Source organism: Lutra lutra, chromosome 14, assembly GCF_902655055.1.
Source record: "Lutra lutra chromosome 14, mLutLut1.2, whole genome shotgun sequence".
Taxonomy (NCBI): Eukaryota; Metazoa; Chordata; class Mammalia; order Carnivora; family Mustelidae; genus Lutra; species Lutra lutra.
The window spans coordinates 51,755,385-51,779,552 of record NC_062291.1 but is presented as its reverse complement, the minus strand read 5'-3'; the positions used below and the strand labels follow the sequence as shown (position 1 = coordinate 51,779,552).

General features: G+C 44.1%; 1 protein-coding gene across 9 annotated transcripts in view; it reads left to right on the top strand.

Annotated features, from left to right (window-relative positions):
* The window catches only part of PANK1 (pantothenate kinase 1), a 109,782-nt gene that overhangs the window by 47,309 nt on the left and 38,305 nt on the right, over positions 1–24,168 (top strand). The window contains exon 1 of one of the 9 annotated variants that reach the window (XM_047702156.1): positions 4,289–5,187. The exons of 5 other annotated variants lie outside the window; for them this stretch is intronic. In XM_047702156.1, the coding sequence (XP_047558112.1) occupies positions 4,479–5,187 (709 nt within the window). In that variant the 5' untranslated portion in view covers positions 4,289–4,478. Of the gene's footprint in view, positions 1–4,288; positions 5,188–5,816; positions 5,845–5,906; positions 6,144–15,601; positions 15,621–24,168 lie in introns of those variants that run through there. 3 more of the 9 variants (XM_047702158.1, XM_047702157.1, XM_047702164.1) reach the window with 3 other exon arrangements.

Genomic DNA, 24,168 nt, shown 5'->3' with positions numbered 1-24,168 from the left:
CCCTGCAACAGACTCAGCTGTGAGCACTCTCCTCCCTTGCTAAGCAGTCCTTCAGCCTCGTTGAACTCTTGGCAGATTCCCAAACAGACCAGAAGGTTTCAAACCCACCCACGGAGTCTCCATTTCCCTCCTTCTGAGTGGATTTTCTTCAACCTTCCCTAAAGAAATCCCATTATTATTAAAAATTCAGTTTAAGGATTATTTCCTCCCAGAAGCCCACGTTAACCTCCATCTTAGCGACCCTCTCTTCTGTCTCCGTCCCGAGCCCCCTCTCCGGAGTTTTCCCGAGCTACTTGCCTGGCAGAAGTGATGCTTGGCTTTGTTCACTGTTTCTCCAGTCAAGGACCATCTACATCATAATCTTGTTTTTAAAAAAAAGTTTGTTTGCTAAGAAACAAAAACTGTTTTTTGCAATGGTTTTGCTTCCTTAATTTTAAAAAATACTTATCATAGGGTGACTGGGTGGCTCGGTTGGTTGGGCGACCGACTCTTTATTTCAGCTCAGGTTGTGATCTTGGGGTCATGGGATCGCCCCAAGGGGGCTCCATGATTAGGGGGGAGTCGGCTTGAGATTGTTTCCCCCTGTTCCTCCCCACACCCTCTCTGCTCCTCCCCTCCCCCTCCCTCTCTCAAATAAATAAACAAGCAAATCTTTTTAAAAAATAAAATAAAATACATTAAAAAATACCTACCATCATCACCATGTAGACTCCCGTGCTCCAAACCAGTGCATGGACCTGGGCTCAGAATCTGCTCTTGAAAACTCTCTTAGATGACTGGTAATGTTCGTTTCTTGATCAGGTGCCAATTACACAGAGCGTTTATTTGTGCAAAATTTACTGAGCTCTATCCTTAGGTTATGCATACATTTCTGTGCATATGTTATTTTCAATGAAGACTTAAAAAGTAGAAAGTCCCTAGGTTATTTTTGTGGACACTGATGGAGAACCATCGACTTATCTCTCTTGCTATGAACTGTGAACTCCTCCAGGGAAGTGAAGGCATCTGTTTTGTCTCTATATTCCCACCGTCTTTTTTAGTGCCTACAACATAGCACACACTGAATGAATGACTGCTAAATCAATGAAAGAATGAATGAGTGAGAGTGAATGCATGAATAAAGGGAGAGAAGTGGCTTGTGGGTTCCTTCCCCTCTCACTCTTTTCCAGACATTTGTTCCCTGCCCCTGCTGGAGCCCATGAAAGCTCATACCTCAGAGTTACCTTTCTGAGGTACACCTCCCCTGAATAACTCCCCTGAATAACTGAATAACTGTAAGTATTCTGACCTGTAAGATGCCACCTGACTTCCTCTCTTCCACGTGCCCAGTGTGACGGTTCCAGGGCACCAGCCTGATGAGGACAGGAGCAAGTAAGCAGGTGGAGGACGTTCTGTCCCAATACCAGTACTTCTGCCCTGCCTGGGTCGGAGCCACCTGGCTCGGGCCTTCCTCACCATGCCCCGGAATCAGGCTGGAGAGAGTATGTCCTTGGAGGTACTGAACGGCTAAAGCTTCTACTTGTATCTCAGATATAAACTGCTTCCCAAACTACTCAGATCAACTTATGTGAGAATTTGAAAACTCTAGCTTTGAATACTTAGGAATAGCAATGGAGATTTTTTTTTAAGCTTATTTACAGTAGAAAGTAAGAGACATCCTGGGTAAAATATCACGCAAGTCATTTATTCAGTCACAGATGATTACCAAAAGTTTCCTAAGGATACAATGAGGAACAAGAGTCATCTGCCTTAATGGGGATCACAGTGAGAGAGAGAGAGAGAGAGAGAGAGAGAGAGAGAGAGTGTGTGTGTGTGTGTGTGTGTGTGTGTGTGAGGTCCAGACCGACAGTCAAATGGTAATATTGAAGAGGACTTCAACTCCCTCTATTTTGACCTCAAACTTTCTTACTGAATAAGTTCTTCTTTCCAGCTTATCTCTTAAAGTCAGGCATAAGACCCTGTGGACAAAGCATCCCCTGATGGGAATCAGAACTACTCAAGCAGTAAGGACTGGCCTGGGCCAGCAAGGCCTGAGTGATTGACCCCAAGACAATCTGACCAACCTGACTACCCAGCTGCATTTACCCACTGACCTTTGTCCCACATTTTCCTTATATAAACCTGGAAGTATTTTTAGCACTTTGGAGACAGTCTTTGAGACATTAGTCCAAGGTCTTCCCAGTGTTGGCTTTGCTGAAATAAATCCCTTTCTGGTTTCACCACCACTCGTCTCTCTCCCTTTGGATTTTTTGTCAGTGGCAAATGGCCAGACCTGGTCTGTTTGGGACCCCTTGAGCCAGGGGCTCTTGCACCCCTCGGCCCCCATTACAATATGTAGCTTTTTCACAGGAGTTATGATGTGCTGGGCACTTTGCATATGTTAATCCATTTCATCATTGTAACAATTCAGTGATGCCCTAATATTATCCCCATTGACAAATAAGGGAACAGATGCATTATAGAGTTACAGACTGATACAGTCATGAAGATACAGTGTAGGGAGTAGGAACACCTGATCTAGTCCTAAGGGCCAGGGAAGATTTCTCCAAATATAAGAGGTTGAAGCAGAGGTCTGAGGATTGAGTCAGAATCTAGTGGACAAAGAGGTCTCGAGGAAGAGCATTTCAGGCAATGGAAATAAAAGGTGCAAAGGGATAATAAATAATTTGAGGAACTGGCAGGCTGCCTTATAGCAGGAGCACAGGGAGCTGGAGATGAGGCAGGAGAGATAGACAGGAGCCTTAGCGCCCAAGTTTGTTTGCTTGTTTTTCCTCTATGTCTCAAATAGTATGATAAGGTCAGGAATAGAAGATTTAGGGTTTAGCCCTAGTTTTGCTCTTAATGACCTCAGCCATCTCTCTGTGGCTGTTTCCTTATCTGTAAAAATTTGTGGATGGATGGGAGTTCTCAAGTGGCCCCTGATGCAAGAAACAAAGGCAGAAGGAAATGTAGATAAAATTAAATGTCCTTATTGACAAATACTTGAGGCAGGCAGAGTTTAGCCTTCCTCTAAGGAAGCTCCTAACGGTCTTAAAGTGAATGCCCTGTTGGAAGAAAAAACAACCTTGGTTTAATTACAGCAAGGCATCCAGTATCTGCTGAGTCTTCTTTAGCATATGAAAGTCCTTTTGGAATTTCCCTTATCTTTACTTCTCCCCACCCCACTGTATACTATCAGCTGCCCCCTCGCAATCCCGGCGCGGCAGGCAGCAACAGCTCTTTCCGTCCTTGGGTTCTGTACCGGTGCTTTAGTAAAAACCCACCAGCTTTGCACTGAAGACACCTCGAGAATCCTTTCTTGGCCTTTGGCTCCAGATTCCACCAAACCTCACCTATATTCAAAAACATCAATCCCTATGGTTCCAAAGCTGTGGCTCTGGGTATCTCTGGGAAGCAATTGCCCATCCGGGTTCTTGGCAACCCAGTGGCCCAGCCCACACTTGCTGGCTTCTCCTTTGCAGATTCAGTCCATACAAATGATGGAGAACATCCCACATAACTAATCACACAGAAAATATGGCTGCGAGCATGGTTTGCTCCCCTCACTTGAAAGGTGAACTGCTAATAACAATGTCATTAAAATAACTGCTTCTTTGAAGAATTTACTGTGTGCCAGGATTGTATCAGCTACTTTAGGTAGATTTCTCACAACAGGGCCTGGTTAAATTCAAAAGCTGAGGCCTCAAGGGATTACATAACTTTGATAAGGTCCTCACCACCCAAATTTGTTCTGCCTACTGAGCATGTCCAGCCCTGTTTCTGATTGCCAGGTGTGGTAACTCCAGCAATTTTCCATGGCTTTGCTAGTGGCTGAGTTGGAATTTGAACCCAGCTTTGACTTCAAAGCTTATGGTGTTGACCACCCTGCCATGCTGCCTTCCCTTCTTAAAACACAGGCAACTCCTTCCTCTATAAATGGAATGACATTGTCTCTTGAAGTCCTTTCTGGGTGAGGAAAGCGCTTTTTATAGCTTGGGACTGCTTCTGTTTACTTGGTCTCTTCCAGCACCGGTTAATCCGTGTGCAGCTGTGTCCTTCACTGTCCTTACACTGTATTCCTAGGTTTCCTCCCTGCAAAGACAACTCCAGGGAAGCACATGGTGTCTGCATGTGTGCCAGTAAAGAAATTTCACTCCCTTCGCTTCCCAAATCGGCCTACCTTTCTATAAATAATCGTTCTCCTCCCTCCACTCGGGCCTGTGAGTACTTTGGTCACTTAACCAAACAGGCACACTCACAAAGCAAGGAGAGGAGGGGTGTTGGAAGGGACTACATGAATGACCTTGCAAAGGTGTTTAGCCCACTGCAGGCAGGATTAGCAAACCTGAAACCTCTACAAATATTTGTGTTCCTCCGTAATTCCTCCCGCAGACAGCCCGCTCCTCTAGCGCCAGCCTCGCCCAGTCCCCTCTCGGCAGCTCCGAGATACAAAGCCCAACCCGCCCATCTCTTTGCAAACCCCGAGAACTTCAGTCCCCATGTTGAAACTCGTCGGTGGCGGTGGCGGTGGCGGGCAGCACTGGGCATGCTCAGTAGCGGGGACAGGTCTGGGAGGCAAGGAAGCCGCGTTTGAAGTCGCGTGGCCCGGGGATCAGAGGGAGGCGGGTTGTGGGGGCCCCGGCTGGGGGTCCGCGAGGATCCCGGATTCCGCGCCGGGAGCCGGCATGCTCCCGGCCGGCGCGGCGGGGCGGGCGCACCGGGGGCAGAGCGCCGAGGAGCGGGGGGAGCCGGTGGGAGAAGGGGAGGAGCGCCGGGCTCGCCATCCCCCAGCGCCGGCTCTGCGGCTGCTGAATCGGAAACCGCAGGGAGGATCCGGGGAAATAAAGACGCCCGAGAATGACCTCCAGCGAGGCCGCCTGAACCGGGGCCCGCGCGCCGCCGCACCAGCCCCCGGCATGGGCGACCGGGGCGGGCGGCCGGAGCACTCGGCTACTCACGCCCCGGGGGCCCCCGCCGACACCGGCGCTGCCGCCGTGAACGGGCTGCTGCACAACGGCTTCCACCCGCCGCCAGTCCAGCCGCCGCGCTTCTGCAACCGGGGCCCCGCGGGCGGTGGCGAGGCGGCACCCCCGCGCCTCCCGCTCTTGCCCGAGCTCCAGCCGCAGCCACCGCCCCCCCAGCACGACTCCCCCGCCAAGAAATGCCGGCTGCGGAGGAGGATGGACTCTGGGAGAAAGAACAGGCCGCGTAAGTCCCTCGCGAGGGGAGCGCCGGCGCGAGGCAGGCGCATCCCGCGGGCCTGGCACCCGGGAGCGGCGGGGCAGGCTCCGCTGCGCGCCCGGTGCGCCTCAGCGCCCGCTGTCGGGGGAGTGTACGGAGGGGGCTCCCGGGACTGATTCTTTCCCCAGGGGCGCCAGGCACTAAAGATCGCCGCCTGAGCCTCACGCTTGCTTGCTTCAGTCTGTAGAATGGGCCGATAGACGGCAGACCCTGCGCTGCTCCCTCGGTCACGACTCTAAAAAAGGTTAGCGCACTGCCAGCCTTTCTAATTTGCTGATGGGAAAATGCACGTGTGAGAACATTTCTCGGGGTCCGGGAGTAGGCGTTGAGCTGGAGGGACAGCTGGAGCCGCCCTCTCCCTTCTCCTTGCCCCTTTTCCTTCTCAGAGTTCGTCTTTCTGGGATTGGCGCTCAGGCAGCCACCTTGTCCTTTGAATCGCAGAGTAGCCGCCAGTACCTCGGGTCTATTGGCAAGCGCCAGGCCTGGAGGCGTGGAGTTTGACAACCCCCCAAATCACAGCCTATTAAATGCTTTTTCTTCGCAGCCAATGAGAGGACCTGTTGGCAGCGACACACCCACTGATACCATGTGGGCCGGAACTATGTGGACCAATGATAATTGGAGGTGGATTTTCTTTTTTTCCTTTCTTTTTTCTTTTCTTTTTTTTTTTCGGGAACTAGGGATGTAGAGTTGAGGGTTTCTAATGGTAATGTGAGGCGTAAAAAGCTGAAATGCGTTATTTCACAATCTAAAGCTTGTATATGATGTTAGTCTATAAGAGTACCTTCCCTGCAGGATATTGTGAGATGTAAATTTGTAGATCAAGTTTACAACTGGTTTCTCCTGTCTGAGCCGAACCTCATTCAACTGGTTACCTTTTTTCTTGGTGTCTTTAATGAAGCTTATAAATGGCAAAAAACAAAGTAAGTAGAATGCATTGCTAATTAATGATTGCATTCAACATCATTTGCATATGTCTGATACTGAGAAATTGCTAGTATAGGTTTTGGATTTATCTGTAAAAACTTGATATTTGGCAAACTTTTTTGTTTCTCTCTTTAGACTCTCAGACTTTGGGAAATACCGGTGTGGGACGTGACTCGGATACTTGTATTTTGTAGATCTGAAAAGTTTAGATTGAAAGTTAAAAGTCTTGACTGGAACTTTGAAGTCACGCAGCGGATTTGGCAATGGTTGTAAGGAGGACATCTACTTAGCACTTGAATTTGTATTTTTTGTTGTTGTTGTTGTTGTTATGGAGACTTGTTGGAAAATTACGTTCTTTATGGGCTTAATATTGATTACTTACGGTTTATTAACCCATTCTACTTCTTTCGAAATCACATTTTAGTTATCTCTCTGATCCACGCGTACAAATTGTATGACAGTTTGCAATGTAAATTGCTAAAATATATTGAAAGAGAACTATATTGAGTTTTCCTGCATTACAGATAGCTTAAATGGTCTATGAGAGGATAACACCGTTTGAAGTACTTTTTTTTAAATTTAATTAATTTTTTTAAGATTTTTTATTTATTTGACAGAGAGAGATCACAAGTAGTCAGAGAGGCAGGCAGAGGGAGAGGAGGAAGCAAGCTCTCGGCTGAGCAGAGAGCCTGATGCGGGACTTGATCCCAGGACCCTGAGATCATGACCTGAGCCGAAGGCAGAGGCTTTTTTTTTTTTTTTAAAGATTTTATTTATTTATTTGACAGAGAGAGATCACAAGTAGACGGAGAGGCAGGCAGAGAGAGAGAGAGAGGGAAGCAGGCTCCCCGCTGAGCAGAGAGCCCGATGCGGGACTCGATCCCAGGACCCTGAGATCATGACCTGAGCTGAAGGCAGTGGCTTAACCCACTGAGCCACCCAGGTGCCCCGAAGTACTTTTTTTTTTTTTTAAGATTTTATTTATTAGACAGAGAGAGAGAGACAGCGAGAGAGGGAATAGAAAGCAGGGGTAGTGGGAGAGGGAGAAGCAAACCTCCACCTGAGCAGGGAGCGCGATGTGGGGCTCTATACCAGAATCCTGGGATTATGACATGAGCCGAAGGCTGAGGCTTAAGGACTGAGCCACCCAGGCACCCCTGAAGTACTCCTTGAGGAATTTAAAGTACACTTTTTTTTTTTTTTTTTTTTTTTGACACTGAGAGAGACCACAAGTAAGCAGAGAAGCAGGCAGAGAGATGGGGGAAACAGGCTCCCCGAGGAGGAGAGAGCCCGATGCGGGGCTCAATCTTAAGACCCTGAGATCATGACCCAAGCCGAAGGCAGAGGCTCAACCCACTGAGCCACCCAGGCGCCCCTAAAGTACACTCTTAATAATAGATTGGAAGCATAGAAAAAAATAATTTTGAGCCTTAATTTGAGCTGGCAAACCCACAGGGATTTTTATCTTAGAATACAAGAAAATACAGCTTTATGCCTGTATGTTTGGTGTCAGAAATTAAAGTGGTTTATATTTTTTTACAAAAATAAAAACCTTAGTTACTTAAATTCAATGACCAGCACTCTTTCTTATAAACCTTTAAAAGGATTCATCAAAATCAACTTTTCATTATCCTACCATGTTTTCTTAAATTTGAACTAACATTTTTGAAATAAATTTTACATGTCCTGAGTCACATCTGTTGTGTTCACACTACCAAACTTTCCCAGTGAAAACTAGGTTTAATAACTTTACACCTAGCCTAGGTATCTTTTGGGTATCTTTTTGATGTTTTGGTATCTTTTTATAAAAAATGATAGTGCTCTATCAGTTCATATTTAGGTTCTCTAAACCACTTAGAGTTAAGCATATCCCTATTTTCTAATGACTGATAGATTTTATGTGAGCAACTATAACAGATTATTAGATGCTTTAAATAAAATATAAGAGTATGTTGGGGTGGAGGCATTGAAGCTAGACAAATAATTCCTGCTTACTAGTTTACAACATCAGACACCTGAGTCTACTACCTAAACCAGAGGTGTATTAAAGACAGCCAAATCTCACTTCTCTCAGATAAGCATCTGGAATGCTGGTGTGAGTAGGTGTGTTTCTGTTTGGTAATATCGAGGTTAAAGTGCGGTTCATAAAATGCTTCATGTTTAAAAAAAAATGAATGGAATGAAACAAACAATTCAGTAGTTTCTAATTGTTTTAAAAATGTAAAGCTCAGTGTAGGGACTCTTCACAAGCTTGTAATCTAAACACCAGACCTGTGGCAGGTTGGTTTTGCTAAAGCGGGAGACGGGAACATTGGCCACTATTTCCATCAAAAGTACTGTCATCTCACTACTTATCCTTGGAAGGCTTTTCTTTTTCTCTTTTTAATTTTCTTGATTTTATTTCAGCATTACTGCTATGTAATTGTCAAGTTACTAGCTCTCATATTGAGAATCTGGAGTTGGCTAGGTGATCTTCAAGTGTGGTTTCTTGTACCTTTCAAATTCTGACACTTCAGAGCTAATAGTTCTTTGTGTGACTCCTACACGAGTTATCTACTCTGCCACATGGTCAAGATTTAATTATGGTTTGGTCTGGTTTGGTTTTGGGTTTGGGTTTTTTTGCCTTGTGCTGATTGTTTCATGAGTGTTAGTTGTCTTATCTCTTCAATTAAGTTGGAAGTCTGATTATAGCTGATCCAGTTCTTTCTCCTATGCCTTCACCTTGGGGACATGAACATTTGATTGAGGTCAGGGAGAAAAGGTACAAGTGACATTTTCTTCACCTCATTGAGGTAGCCGTGTCCATCCATAAGATAGACTTTGGCAAAAGTCCTTCAGTGGAATTTCCATAAAGTATCAACTGGGAGATTCCTTTAGCCTGCTCCTTGGTGCTTTGATTCTTTGAAGCACACATAAGTAGCACCCTAGAGAGTCAACTCATTTCCCAAATATTTTAAAACTAATAATAGTCCTTATAAAATGCTGAGAGGACCTAATGTGTTGTTAATGGTATAGCCATTCATACTCAGGACGGCTTCAGTTTGAAATGAAGCCGAAGGGCCTCATGCTGATTATTTTACCTTTCTACTTCAGTTCTGTGTGATGAGATGGAGATAATCATACTAGCTCGCTGGGTTGATGTGAGGATTAAATGAGATAGTATATATTAAGAACGTTGGTTCCTGCTTGGGACACAGCAGTTATTCAACAAATGCTAGCTGTCATCATCCACATACAGAATCCTGTCCACTGTTAATCCATAGGACAGGACAACTGAGCTGCAGAGACAACCTCAGACAGACTTAGTTTTAAAAAAAAAAAATACAGGATCAGAATAAGAAAAGCCACAACGTTTTATCTGATTAGCTCTGACACTCTCAGTCCTTCAATGATTTTTTTTTTTACCCTTCCCCAGTAAAAATAGTGGATAATACAAAAATGTAGGAGAAAAGCAGTTAAAAAGTACTCACAGTGCCATCACTGAGAGAAAAACATGTTTAAAATGTACCATATTTTAGGGGTGCCTGGGTGGCTCAGTGGGTTAAAGCCTCTGCCTTTGGCTCAGGTCATGGTCTCAGGGTCCTGGGATCGAGCCCCACATTGGGCTCTCTGCTCGGCAGGGAGCCTGCTTCCCTCACTCTCTCTGCCTGCCTCTCTGCCTACTTGTGATCTCTGACTGTCAAATAAATAAATAAAATCTTTAAAAATAAATAAATAAATAAAATAAAATTTTAGCATAAGGATTTTCTTATGGCATTAAGACATCGTTTTTTAACGTTGTGTTATATTCCCAATATTCCATTATATGGATATACCAAAATTTACTCTTTATCTCATAGCTTTAGGCTGTAGCGGGGTCTCTATATCATAAACATCACTACAGCAACAACTTTGTACATAACTCTTTCTTAAGTCATTTTTTGTATGTTTCTTTGTTTTGCTTAAAGATTTCATTTATTTATTTATTTATTTGAGAGAGCAGGGGGAGCGGCAGAGGGAGAGGGAGAAGCAGGCTCCCCCAGGAGCAGGGAGGCCGATGTGGGGCTCAATTCCAGGACCCTGGGATCATGACCTAAGCAGAAAGCAAAAGCCAACTGACTGAGCCACCCAGGTGCCCCTTTCTGCGTTTGTTTTTTTAAAATGTATTTACTAATTTGAGAGAGAGAGAGAGAACGCACACACATGCATGAGTGTGGGGAGGGGACAGCGAAGAGAGGGAGAGAGAGAATCTCAAGTTGACTCTCCACTGAGCGGGAGCCCAGCTTGGTCACACTACCCAGATATCATGACCTGAGAGGAAAACAAGAGTCCAGTGCTCAACTGACTGAGCCACCTCGGTGCCTCTTAAGTTATTTTTGTTGGGATTGGTGAATACATTCTTTTTGGAGGAGGAACAGAAAAGGCACCAAGTAGTATTCGGATGTTGCCTTGAAATGCTGGGTGTTTTAGACCACAAGGACACTGTTAGATGAGCCACCCTAGTGGAGGGAGGAAAAATTGCCAAGGGGATTGTTGGGGTCACCGAACACCATGCTGAAGAAAGGCAAATATCAGAAGGCTGGGGGATGAGTGCTGCCCTCTCCATTGCCTCTTCTGTTGCGTGGCAATAGGACAGAATAAGGACTGGATTAGTGCCAGCAGCCTCCTGTGGGGTGGGGGTGGGGAGCTCTGGCTTCTCAAATGGTTTAGATAGAACACTATTAGCAGGAAATTGGTGAGAGTTCAGTATACACAGAACATAATCATGGGTACAAACTGAAGAAACCTGGGTCTGTTACCAGTTTCAGCTAGCCACCATCATGAAAGTGAGAGGTGTCAGTTTTCTAAATATTGGAGTATTCAGCTGTGGTATTCAGGTTTTCCACTACCACTGAATCAGGCTAATTATAAAAACCAGGATAAAAAGATAACAGAATTTTCTGGTTGGATCTGCATAGAGTGTAGATATAGGTGCTTTTTTTTTTTTTTTTTAACCATATTCAGTGCTTCTAGATGGATGGGAAGCATTGCAAATTCCACAACAAAAGGCAAATGGAAAGCAAGGGCACACTATAGTATTTCTACTTCTAGGACATGGTCAGATTCCCAGGTTTGTCAATGAAGTTATGAGTTGTGCAATGTACCTTTGAACTGAAGACTTAAGAATTTAAGGCCCAAGTGTCCAGCATCTAAGTGGTTAAGCCAGGTATCGGGATATGTTAGACAGGTGAACACCTTTCCTCAAAAGATCAGTAAGCAAATTTCAGCATTAATCCAAAGCATATTTGTTTGGCACAGTAACCAAAGATGGAAAGAGTGCTGCAAATTTTTTTTTTTAAAGATTTTATTTATTTATTTGACAGACAGAGATCACAAGTAGACAGAGAGGCAGGCAGAGAGAGAGAGGGAAGCAGGCTCCCCGCCGAGCAGAGAGCCCGATGCGGGACTCGATCCCAGGACCCTGAGATCATGACCTGAGCCAAAGGCAGCGGCTCAACCCACTGAGCCACCCAGGTGCCCCAGTGCTGCAAATTTTTAGCATGTGGGACACGTAACAAGTGAGTACAACAAAAATCCATCGTGGTTTTAGAAACAGAATTAGTAGGGAAACAAAGGAGAACTGGTTTTCACTGACAGGTTTCAAGGGTTTGTTTTGTTTTGTTTTTGTGATTGCCTGGCTTGTATATGTATGTGTCGTTTTAAAACAAACCAAATGCCATGAGAGTAAAATAAATCAAAGTTCGACTTCTATGATACTTAATTCCATGTGCTTTAGCTTTAATACATAGGTCAGGATTCACCTTGCTTGGCAGTATTCTGATTCAGATATGGAAACTGTTCAGTGTACCGAACGTACTGCACAGAATTTCTAAGTAGACCTTTTCTCCAGATAGTGCAGCTGTCAAGCTTGGTATCTCATTACTTAATTCATGCCATCTCTTAGATGCTTAGAGCTGGCTAATCACACGTGTGTGTGTTCATATTCTCCGTCAATTTGAAGGGGTGAGGTAATGTTATTTTTAGAGACAGTTGCATCAAAATAATGGTCTGGACCTCTAGCAGATTTCCTCTATAGTTGGGAAGGAGGACAGGAAAAAGTCATGACATAGTGAGTACTTACGGTAGTCACTTTCAGTAATCAGAGTAGCTGTTGTTGCGCAACATCTGTACGCCTAGGTTCTTATGAAAGTATGCAAATTACCAACCCCACTTTCCATTTCACAGATGGGGAAAGAGAGGCTCAGAGGGGTGAAGGATCCTGCTGGAAGACCTTGTAGTGAGTGAATGGGCAGGGCCAAAATTCAGACAGAGGTCTAAGTCCACTGACAGCTAGCTGGCTCTCTTTTCTGCCACAATAAATCTACTCTTTATGTCAGGGAAAGAAGTGTGTTCTGTAAAATTTTCAGAAGAGATAAGCGTCTGCAGTCTGTGCCCCTCTGGCAGAAAGCTGATCTGAGGGTCTGTGGAAATAACAGTGGCCAGGCACTGGCCAGGCATGGGCATTTAACTACGTGCAGACCCTGAGCTAAACGCTTTACGTGGATTATCTGAACAAACACTCCTAGCACCCTGTGAGATGGGTACGGCTATGAACTGAATGCTTGTGTGCCCCCCAGAGCTTATATATTGACCTTGTAACCCCCAAGGTGACTGTATTAGGAGGTGGGGCCTTTGGGAGGTGATTAGGTCGAGAGGGTAGAGCCATTGGGATTAGCATCCATAAAAGAGACCTCAGAAAGCGAGCTGCTGCCCCCTCCCCACCATCCCTGCTCCTGTCATGTGAGGTTGTAGCCAAAAGCCAGCCATCTAGGAGGCAGGCTCTCACCAGACACCGAATCCACCAGCACCTTGATCTTGGACTCCAGAACTGTGAGAAAAAAATTTCTGCTATTTATAAGATACTCAGTCTATGGTAAGACAGATCCTATCATGATCTTCCTTCTTCATGTGGAGAAACTGAAGGAGGGCCCAGGGGCTCAGGGTAAAACCATCTGAGTTCAGATTTTGACTCTGCTGGGCTAGGCTCAAGACCCTAGAGGGCTCTCCGAAGTGTGAGTAGTGTTCTGTAGTAGAAAGAGCTTTAGAGCCACCAGACCTAAATTTAGAGCCTCACTGCAATATGTGGTTTTTTGTTGTTGTTGTTTTTGGTATTTTTTTGTTTTTGTTTTTATAAAAGATTTATTTTTTTTAAAGATTTTATTTATTTATTTGACAGAGAGAGATCACAAGTAGGCAGAGAGGCAGGCAGAGAGAGGAGGAAGCAGGCTTCACGCTGAGCAGAGAGCCCTATGCGGGGCTCGATCCCAGGACCCTGAGATCATGACCTGAGCTGAAGGCAGAGGCTTTAACCCACTGAGCCACCCAGGCGCCCCAAAAGATTTATTTATTTTAGATAGAGAAAGGGTGGGGGAGGTAGGGGCAGAGAGTTTTAAGCAGACTCTGCACTGAGTGTGGACCCTGACATAGGGCTGAGATCATGCCCTGAGCCAAAACCAAGAGCTGGGCACTCAACAGACTGTGCCCCCCAGGTGGACCAGCACTGTTTAATAACAGTATAGCCTTAAGGTGAGATCCTCAACTTCTGGGGCTACTTCTTTTTTTTTTTTTTTTAAGATTTAATTTAATTTATTTATTTGACAGAGAGAGCACAAGTAGGCAGAGTGTTAGACGGAGGGAGAGGAAGAAGCAGGCTCCCTGCCAAGCAGAGAGCCCCATGTGGGGCTCCATCCCAGGACCCTGGCTGGGATCATGACCTGAGCCGAAGGCAGCCACTTGACTGCCTGAGCCACCCAGGCACCTCTGTGGGACTACTTCTTGATAGAGATAATGGGGGCCTATCTTTTTTTTTTTTAAGATTTTATTTATTTATTTGACAGACAGAGATCACAAGTAGGCAGAGAGGCAGGCAGAGAGGGGGACCAGGAGGCAGGCTCCCCACTGAGCAGAGAGCTTGATGTGGGGCTCGACCCCGGGATCATGACCTGAGCGGAAGGCAGAGGCTTTAACCCACTGAGTCACTCAGGGGCCCCTATCTTTTTTTTTATTAACATGTAATATATTACTTGTTTCAGGTGTATAGGTCTGTGAATCATCAGTCTTACACAATTCACAGCACTCACCATAGCACATACCCTCCCCAGTGTCCATCACCCAGGCACCCCATCCCTTTCTCCCCCTACCCCTCCAGCAATCCTCAGTTTGTTTCCTGAGATTAAGAGTCTCTTATGGCTTGTCTCCCTCCCTGGTCCCATCTTGTTTCATTTTCCCATCCCTTCCCCACATGACCCCCTGCCCTGCCTCTCAAAATTCCTCATATCAGAGAGATCATATGATAATTGTCTTTCTCTGATTAACTTACTTCGCTTAGCATAATACCCTCTAGTTCCATCCACATCATTGCAAATGGCAAGATTTCGGGGGTATTGATGGCTGCATAGCATTCCATATATATATATATACATATATATATGTATATATATATCTCACATCTTCTTTATCCATTCATCTGTTGATGGACATTAGGTTCTTGCCATAGTTTGGCTATTGTGGACATTGCTGCTATAAACATTGGGGTGCCCATGCCCCTTTCGATCACTACATTTGTATCTTTAGGGTAAATACCCAGTAGTGTGATTGCTGGGTCATAGGGTAGCTCTATTTTCAACTTTTTGAAGAACCTCCGTGCTGTTTTCCAAAGTGGCTGCACCAGCCTGCATTCCCATCAATGGTGTAGGAGGGCTCCCTTTTCTCCACATCCTTGCCAACACTTGTTGTTTCCTGACTGGTTAATTGTAGCCATTCTGACTGGTGTGAGGTGGTGTCTCACTGTGGTTTTGATTTGTATTTCCCTGATGCCGAGTAATGTTAAACACTTTTTTGTGTGTCTGTTGGCCATTTGGATGTCTTCTTTGGAGAAATGTCTGTTCATGTCTTCTGCCTCATGGAGCCCATTTTATTCGTTGTGAGGACCAAATGTGGAAAATGTAGTAACTGTAGAATAGAATGACTGGACCCTGGTGTGTGTATAGTAAAAGACATTTTGCTATTAACACTAGCAACTGTTAATAAAGGGCATTTAATATTAATATTATTGGTGTTATTTCATTGTAGAGGCTTTCAAAACTTTGTGAAATCTCAGAATTTGCATGAACTCATCTTGCCTGGACTGAGACTGGGCCTGGGTTTCAGGGTATCTTCCAAACTGACCTAACATCACATCCTGAGTGAACTCCCTCTGACATCTCTAGAAGTGGGATATGTGGCCTGTGTCACAGTTCAGTGACCTCATTGTCACTTTCAAAAGTTGCCCCATTGCAGCTCCTGAAATGGAGTATAGCGTGCCCTGTCTGAGGGTGATGTTGGCAACTTTGTGACTAAGAAGACTGTTATTTATTTTACTGCTAATTTGGTGCCGGGACGAAGTTAACTTTTAAAAAAGCAAGTTTCTTCCTTTGATCTTCAGATTTTGATACCTCAACCCTTGAATGAAGCAGATAAGGCACAAAAGAGGTGAGAAGGATTAGGAAAGTGAGCACTTCGCCTTTGTAAAAGCTGCATGCATCAGACAAGGCTTCAGAATTCAGAACAGCTGCATGGAGTTCTTCGGCCTTCTTTTTTTTTTTTTTTTTTTTTTTTTTGGTTAAGATTTTATTTATTATTTGACGGAGAGAGAGAGATCACAAGTAGGCAGAGAGGTAGGCAGAGAGAGAGGGGGAAGCAGGCTCCCCGCCGAGCAGAGAGCCTGATGTGGGGCTTGATCCCAGGACCCTGAGACCATGACCTGAGCCAAAGGCGCCACCCAGGTGCTCCTTTCCGCCTTCTTTTTAACCCATAGCCTAGCAAACTTTGTTCTGGTAGATGAGGACATGGGTATTTCTGGGCACTTGTTGCCTTCAAGACTACTAGCACATGAACCTTCTGGTGCACCTGGCCTTGACTCTATGCTGAATCTGGGCCACAGGGCCTTTAGCTTGTGCCTCTGGACTGTGAGCTGGGGCCAGCCTGGGCAGTGTCGGTTACTAGGAATCCTCTGGGGCTTCTGGACACACAACTCCTTTATAGCCTGAGGTATGCAATCCAGGAGTGAGAGAGACAGGGGTGGACTTGTGTGACTTCAAGCTTGATATGGGTCAGCAGTGTGATGAGGCTTGCAGCAGAATGTGAGCACTCAGATGTTAGCTATTATGGGTGGTGCTGTTAGATGCCCTTCCTTACACGAAGTCAGATCAGACTCTCATAGCTTCTACCTTGGCCACACATTGTGTCCAGTCTCTCTTCTACATGACTGCTCACTAGATATTTAAAGACAGCTATTTTATCTTGACTTTTCCTTGCCGTCCTACCCTCTGAAAAACCAAGACCCACACACTCCCCTGCCAGACTCCCATTATCCATGTGAGTCAGTACCGATTGGGTTGCCAACAGTATTAAAGCTTAGATGGAAGGATGGCCTCTTGGAGTTGTCATAAAGGGGATTAGGTAAGTACTGACCTGGGTGACCTTGAACACTGAGATTTAATAAGCTTACGGGTCCCACAGGGGCTAACTAGTTTTTATCCCTGGGCTAGACTCTACATGTGATACTTGGCCTCACGTGATTCCAAGCTGGAGTGTGGTCTGAAGCCAGTTGCCTGGCTTGATTTTACTCAAATACTATGGCATTTCCAAAAGTCACTAAACTCTGTGTGTATGAATCAGAGAACTTGTTGAGGCTGTCTGTTTACTATTCATACTTTATTATATTTTTATTTTATTTTATTTTATTTATGTATTTGAAAGACAGAGATCACAAGTAGGCAGAGAGGCAGGCAGAGGGAGAGGAAGGGAAGCAGGCTCCCTGCTGAGCAGAGGAGCCCGATGCGGAGCTCAATCCCAGGACCCTGGGATCATGACCGGAGCCAAAGGCAGAAGCTTTAACCCACTGAGCCACCCAGGTGCCCCTACTGTTCAGACTTTAACAACTACCTGTGTTTGATGAAAAACATCTAAAGACATGCTGTGTATTTAAGGGAAGGAAGGTAATATCGGTTTGGTCAAGGAGATACCATACCTTCTTAACTTTTATGGAAGGTTTTTACTATGAGGAAGTGGTCCAAATGTGATTTATTCTTTGGGTGACTGCATAATAGATCATCAGCACTTCCCCCCCACCAAAGATTTATTTGAGAGAGAGAGTGAGAGAGAGAGCATGCGTCAGGGGAGGAGCATTGGGAGAGGGAGAAGCAAACTCCCCTCCGACCAGGGATCCCGATGTAGGGCTCAATCCCTGGACCCTGAGATCATGACCTTAGCCAAAGGTAGACACTTAGCCAACTGAGTCACCCAGATGCCCATATCATCAACACTTTTAAAAAGTGGTGAGTGGTATCATGAATAATTATACCAGGACCACAGGCATAAACTGGGATTATCCGAGGCCAGCCAGGATGAGTCCCCATGACGTGCTGTGCTGCTCCTACAGGCTCCGAGAGCTGGCTGCACCCATTACTTCCTAACTCTGCATTCAATGTCCTTGTGTCGGTAGCTTGAAATTGGCTACGGTGGGTGTGTTTACACGGTGGAAATTGGTGAACAGTGAAAATCAAGGCTTTATTTTTAGAGAGCCAGTTGCTAAACATTTACCAGTACACCTCTGACTAGAAAACAGGTCTTGGGTCATGCAGAGTAAAGTCCCAGAGACCATCAGTAATACAAGTTGAATTATTAAAGCATTTGAGTCAGAAGGGGAGGAAAAGGTCAACATGTCCTCTACTAAGTGGGACAAAGCCAGAAGAGGAGGAGTTAGACAAAGGAGCTTCATTCTCAAGCAAGTATTCTACGAACATTTGAGGGCCCACTATGGTGTAAGGGTAGAATTTAGAATCACATTGTTATCTGTCTCCCTTTCTCCCTCTTAAATTCCTTCCCCAAATACAGTTGGGTTCCATGCTGGATAATGCAGTAGGTAGAATAAGCAGGTGTTACTGTACTAGCAGTACAGCAGGAGAACTAAGGAAAGGAGAAGAAAATAGTATATATGACTTTATGTATACAGATAAATAACCATACCTGCACCAAAGTGTTAATCACAGGGAAATCACAACTTTGGGCTTCTTTATACTCATTTTATGATTCACTCTTCTTTTTATTTCAAATGACTTGAATTGTCTTGAGCTATATATTCATCATACATGGATTGGGAAACACCAACATTTCTTTAAATAGGTGCTACGTCTGCCCCAATGAGCCTTGCACCTTTCTAGGGTGATTTAAAGTTAATTTACTGTTGGTGAAAGGGCAGGGTGGAGTTGCCGGAGTATCTTTGTTCCATGTTTCTGGTTAGGGCAGACAGGTTGAAATTTGTCCCCGCCAAGAGGGAAAGGAGCTTGACATGTTTGTTTCCACCAACAGCATCTGTGCGGCCAAAAAAGGGACTTCTCCAGTTCGTTCCCATTTGAATTTTACTCCAAAGGTGACTAATGTTCCACTGTCCTCTCACTGTTTTGTAGGAATGTTTGGAGAGTGTTGGGAATTTAAAGAAATCTTTTTACCTAGGAAAATTTCAAACGTTATACAAAACCAAAGTGTATATCCAAGAAGTGCTAATCATCATTTGGCCTCTCTGTCCATTGATGTCCTATCATATCTGTTACATCCAAACCTCCCCTTTGAAACTGAATGACTTACAATGAATGTCAGATACATCATTTCAGTGGGAAATGCTTTCATATGTATTTCTAAAAGGTAAGAACTCTTTTTAAAAACATAACCCTAATCTGTTAATTGCTGTAAAAAGTTAACAATGTGTTATTTTCAGTTGAACTATAACATTTTATGATGCACAGTTAGAGGAATACATTTAGTTATCTAACTATGGATAAAATAGTTACATCCTGTTTGTTGATAGGTAGATCAAAATTTGACATTGTGTGTCCTGGAAGGATTCAGTTTGTGGGGGTGGGAGGAGATTGTTGTTTGTTTTGCCAGTCCCTTTATCGTTAGTGTATGATTAATTTTTAACGATTTCTTCATGGTCTGAGACTTCAAACTTCATTCTTGTAATGCAATAATCCTGTGCCCAAAAGGTGCTTGGGGAATCACCGCAGGCTCACTGGCTTAGAAGTGACTCGTATCTCCTATGCAGTTTTCGTCTTGAGATTGAGAGTTTGGGAACAGCATTAAAAGAATTCCAGCCTTCTTTCCTCTGCAGCCACTAGGGTGAGAGCAGGTGAGCTAGCACTCATCCTGAAGACTCAGGAAGTAGGACTGGGCTCAGGCTGGAGGTCTGGAAATGCTGCCTTCAAGGTTGAACCTGGGCTTTACAAGAGGTTCCCAGGAGGGGTATTGCTGAAATTCGTGTGGTTTGCCATTCCAGAGGATCTTTACCACAAAAAAAAAACAAAACAAAAACAACAAAAAACAAAGAAAAAGATCCTGATTCTATTTAGTATCACTCTTGCTTGTCAAGCATTCCTGGGGATCAAACCAGTTAAACATCAGTGAGCTCTTATCTGTGTAATGCCAGGACTGGCTTACTCTTGTGAGTCTCAGGAAGTTTTCAGTTTTTATGAAAAACGTGCTTTGGGCGCCTTGGTGGCTCAGTGGGTTAAGCCTCTGCCTTCAAGCTCAGGTCATGATCCCAGGGTCCTAGGATGGAGTTCCACATCGGGCTCTCTGCTCAGCAGGAGACTGCTTCCCACCGGCTGCCCAGTGTCTGTCTCTCTGTCTACTTGTGATCTCTCTCTCTGTCAAATAAATAAATCTTTTTTTTTTTAAGATTTTATTTATTTATTTAACAGAGAGAAATCACAAGTAGGCAGAGAGGCAGGCAGAGAGAGAGGAGGAAGCAGGCTCCCTGCTGAGCAGAAAGCCCCACCCGGGGCTCGAACCCAGGACCTGGGATCATGACCTGAGCCGAAGGCAGCGGCTTAACCCACTGAGCCACCCAGGCGCCCCAAATAAATAAATCTTTAAGAAAAAAAGCTGACATACCATTTTAAAAATAAAAAAAGAAAAACATGCTTCAGATGCATTCTCTACATTTGTGTCTTCTTTGACAGAATACTGAGGATCATATGATATTTTCTAATAATTTAGGGGCATTACTATACCTGTTTTTATACTAGGTTGTATAAGTACTGGTGTATAAATGGTTGCTCTCTTGTTGCTCAGCAGAGGATATTTGCTATGTACAGGGTGGAACTTTTTGAAAAGGGTCCAAATATTTCATTCAAAATTCTGCTTTAAAAATATTTTTGTCTATTTAAAAGCTGTCATTAAAAAGCATGTCAGAAACCACCTAACTAATGTTTGGGTGAGTTCCTTCACTCCTCATCCTCAGTTCTGTCATCTGTAAAGTGGGCGTAATAAGAAGGCCTACCACATTGGGTTATGAGAATTAAATCAGATATTGTACATAAAGCTCCCAGCACAGAACCTGCCGTGTAGAAAGCCCTTAATGTTAATTGGTACAGAGTTGCTGCTGGGTTAACCCATTTATTTGTAGACCTTGGAATTAGCTTCTCCTGAATTCTTACAAACAGACCATTGATTGGCCAGTTGGTGGTTCTGAAATCTTTTAAAAAATTTGGCCTGGGGCGCCTGGGTGGCTCAGTGGGTTAAGCCGCTGCCTTCAGCTCAGGTCATGATCCCAGAGTCCTGGGATTGAGCCCCGCATCAGGCTCTCTTCTCAGCAGGGAGCCTGCTTCCCCCTCTCTCTCTGCCTGCCTCTCTGCCTACTTGGGATCTCTCTCTCTGTCAAATAAATAAATAAAATCTTTAAAAACAAACAAACAAACAAAACAAAAAAAATTTGGCCTGTGTGCATATGTCCACATAAAATTGCACAGGCTAAAATACCGCTTTAGTAAAGTATACCACACTCAAATCTTAGGCAAGATTTAGTTTTTGCTTGGCAAATGCTCTCACTCTGGCATAGGTCAGTTATACAACAAGTAAATGAATAACCTGTCCAGTTTAGAGTTCTTGCACTTACTATAAGGTTTAGATGCTTTCATCTGATTTTTGTGTTTGTTACACGCAAGCCGAGGAGTTGTTAGTTTTTTTCAGTGTTCAGCTATTTGTGAAACATTTTCAGGAGATCTTTCCCAGTTACTGAATCAGTTTTGATAACAGAAATCCCCGGATTGCCAGGAAAGCTGTTCAAAAAACAGTGAGGATTTGCACCTACTCTCTGTGAGTCAAACTTTTCTCCATATTGTGTAGTCCCAACACAGAACAAAAATAAATTGGATGCTGAAGTTTATGAGAGTATCGCTATCATCTATAAGTGATAACTGTCCAGCCTTCACATTCATCAAAACAGCGTTGTTCTCATAGATGAACTTTACATTAAATATGTTATGTGTTTTGTAAAGTTAACCAATATAAAGATGTTGCTTTTATCTCTTTCATATGTGAGGTCTAGTGTTCAGATGTAATAAATTTCCAGTGCTAAGTTGTTTGAAAAATCTCACCTTAATGATGAAGAAGGGCACTCTGTCCCCAAACTAAATGGCACCAGAAAAAGATTTTCAATACTCATATTTATAGTTTTAGAGTTGAAACCTCTTTTTCCAACTACATATTACATTTAGCTGTGCCTTTGATAAAAATTGTTAGAGTAAAAGAATACATTTATTACTAATGACAGTGATTGTCACTTCTGGAAACATGCCAGTGATAAGCCAGAAGGCGGCTGAGAACCTGGAAGGAAGCAAACACTTAATGAGCCAGCCACCCAAATCAGTGTTGGAAAGTAGATAAAATTGGAGATGCTTTTGCATTTTGCATTCAGAGTACTTCCTGTGTTCTGAGTCTATTTACTCTTACCAAAGGCACACTTTTTAACAGACTTGATTTTCTGGTTTCTCCGCATTCATATACAGTGTGTTTGGGATAGAAACACTGCAGTAACATTGATAGCAGCAAGAAATTAACAACATTAGCCCAAAAGCAAGACAGAGAAAGCTATAATAGAGACAAAGAATCCTCAGGTCATAGCAGCCTGGGAAGCACAGGTTCTTGTGGTTCCTGAGGGCATCAGTCTATAGTGGACACAAAAATTGATTTTCATATGTCCATCTGTCATCAGGAAGAGCTAAAATTTTTTACTATTTATTTTCTTTAAAACTATGGGAAAGTTGGTCGTGCATTTTAGATTTTCTTCAGAAGTAATTATAATTTGGCATTTATTTTATTTTTTTTTAAAGATTTTATTTATTTATATATTTATTTGAGACAGCGAGGGAGAGAAAGAGCACATGTACAAGCAGGGAGGGAGGAGCAGAGAGGGCGGGGGGAGCAGACTTCTCTTCGATCAGGGAGCTGGATACGGGGCTTGATCTCAGGACCCCAGGATCATGACCTGAGCCAAAGGCAGGTGTTTAACTGACTGAATCACCCAGGCACCCCAGTTTGGCATTTATGTTTTAAAAGTTATCTGTGAAATGAAGGGATTAGGCCAGAGTTTCATTTATGCATAAGATCTGCTTTATTAAGATATAATTCAGGGATGCCTGGGTGGCTCGGTTAGTTAGGCGTGTGCCTTAGGCTCAGTTCATGATCCCAAGGTCCTGGGATCGAGTCTCGCATCCGGCTCCTTGCTCAGTAGGAAGCCTGCTTCTCCCTCTCCCTCTGCATTCCACTCTCTCTGCCTGTGCTCTCTCCCTCTCTCCCTGACAAATAAATAAAATCTTTAAAAAACAAAAAAAGATATAATTCACATGCAATTCACCCATTTAAAGTGCACAATTAGGTGTTTTGTAGCGTATTCACAGAGTGCAACCATTACCACAGTCAATTTTAGGATACTCCATCGCTCCCCATCCTGGAAAACTTATTGGCAGTCACTCCTTTTTGCCCCCACAACTCCCAAGGCCAGACAGCCACTAATTTTTCTGCCTCTTACAGATGTCACATATTGGAGTAATATACTAGGTGGTCTCTTGTGATTGGTTCCTTTCACTTAGCATGGCGTTTTCAACCTTCGTCTATGTCTCAATGCATATTAGTACTTCATTCCTTTTTATTGCCTAATAGTACTTCACTGCATGGAGATAACATAGGTTATTGATCCTTTCATCAGCTGGGGACATTTGGGTTGTTTCCACTTTCTGGCTATTATGAGTAATGCTGCTATGAACATTCACATGCAACTTTTTCTGTGGACATCTTTCCATCTCTCTTGGGTGTACCTGAGAGCGGACTTGCTAAATCATATACTAGCTTACGTTTAACCTCCTGCAGAACTGTCAGGCTGTTTTCCAAAGTGACTGTACTATTTTATATTCCCACCAACAGTGTGTGAGGGCTCATTTCTCCAAATCCTCACCAACACTTGGTATTTTCCATTTTTTAAATTATAGCTGCTCCAGTGGGTTCGAAGTGGTATCTCATTGTGATTTTAATGTGCATGTCCCTCAAAGAGCTCTGATGTCCTTCCAACATTCACATCCTGTGGTTTTAAACATTTCTGTAGGTTTGAGTATCATCTCAAGTTTAATGATAAGATTCTTGAATGGCGAGGTAGTCTCAAGCTTATCTTTTTGATGATTATTGTGCCTAAGAGGGAGCCCTGCTTGGAGCTGCCATTCATAAATACTAAAGGATTGTTTTAAATGGTGTCTGGTCCTAGGACAGTGTGGATTTCACTCATAGCAGAGTTTTCACTCTTTCCTGATTGTTCTTGATCAACAGTCAGTCCTTGCAGACCCGAATGTAAGTGCTGAGGGGGTGGGTTCATGGCCATATCCTGACTCTGTGCCGCAGTACCTCTCACTGTCATAAATACACATTCATGAATCAGTGGCTCCATCAGCGCGTAGTTGCTCCCAGATTATTTGAAGAAGGGCTTGTGATCTCTTTCGTTCAGCTTGCAATGCCATGTGAACAGTTGGCACGTCTTCCTCAGTCCTCACTCAGCTCGACTTCAAAGATACGCCAGACTTTCACAGTCAAGCTAAGTGCATGAGCAAAGCCCATTACTGGTAGACCTGTTCCACCCAGTGGGGCCACCCAGCACTGCGGTTCTCCTGGAAGCCTCCAGGTAACCACTCCCTCGTA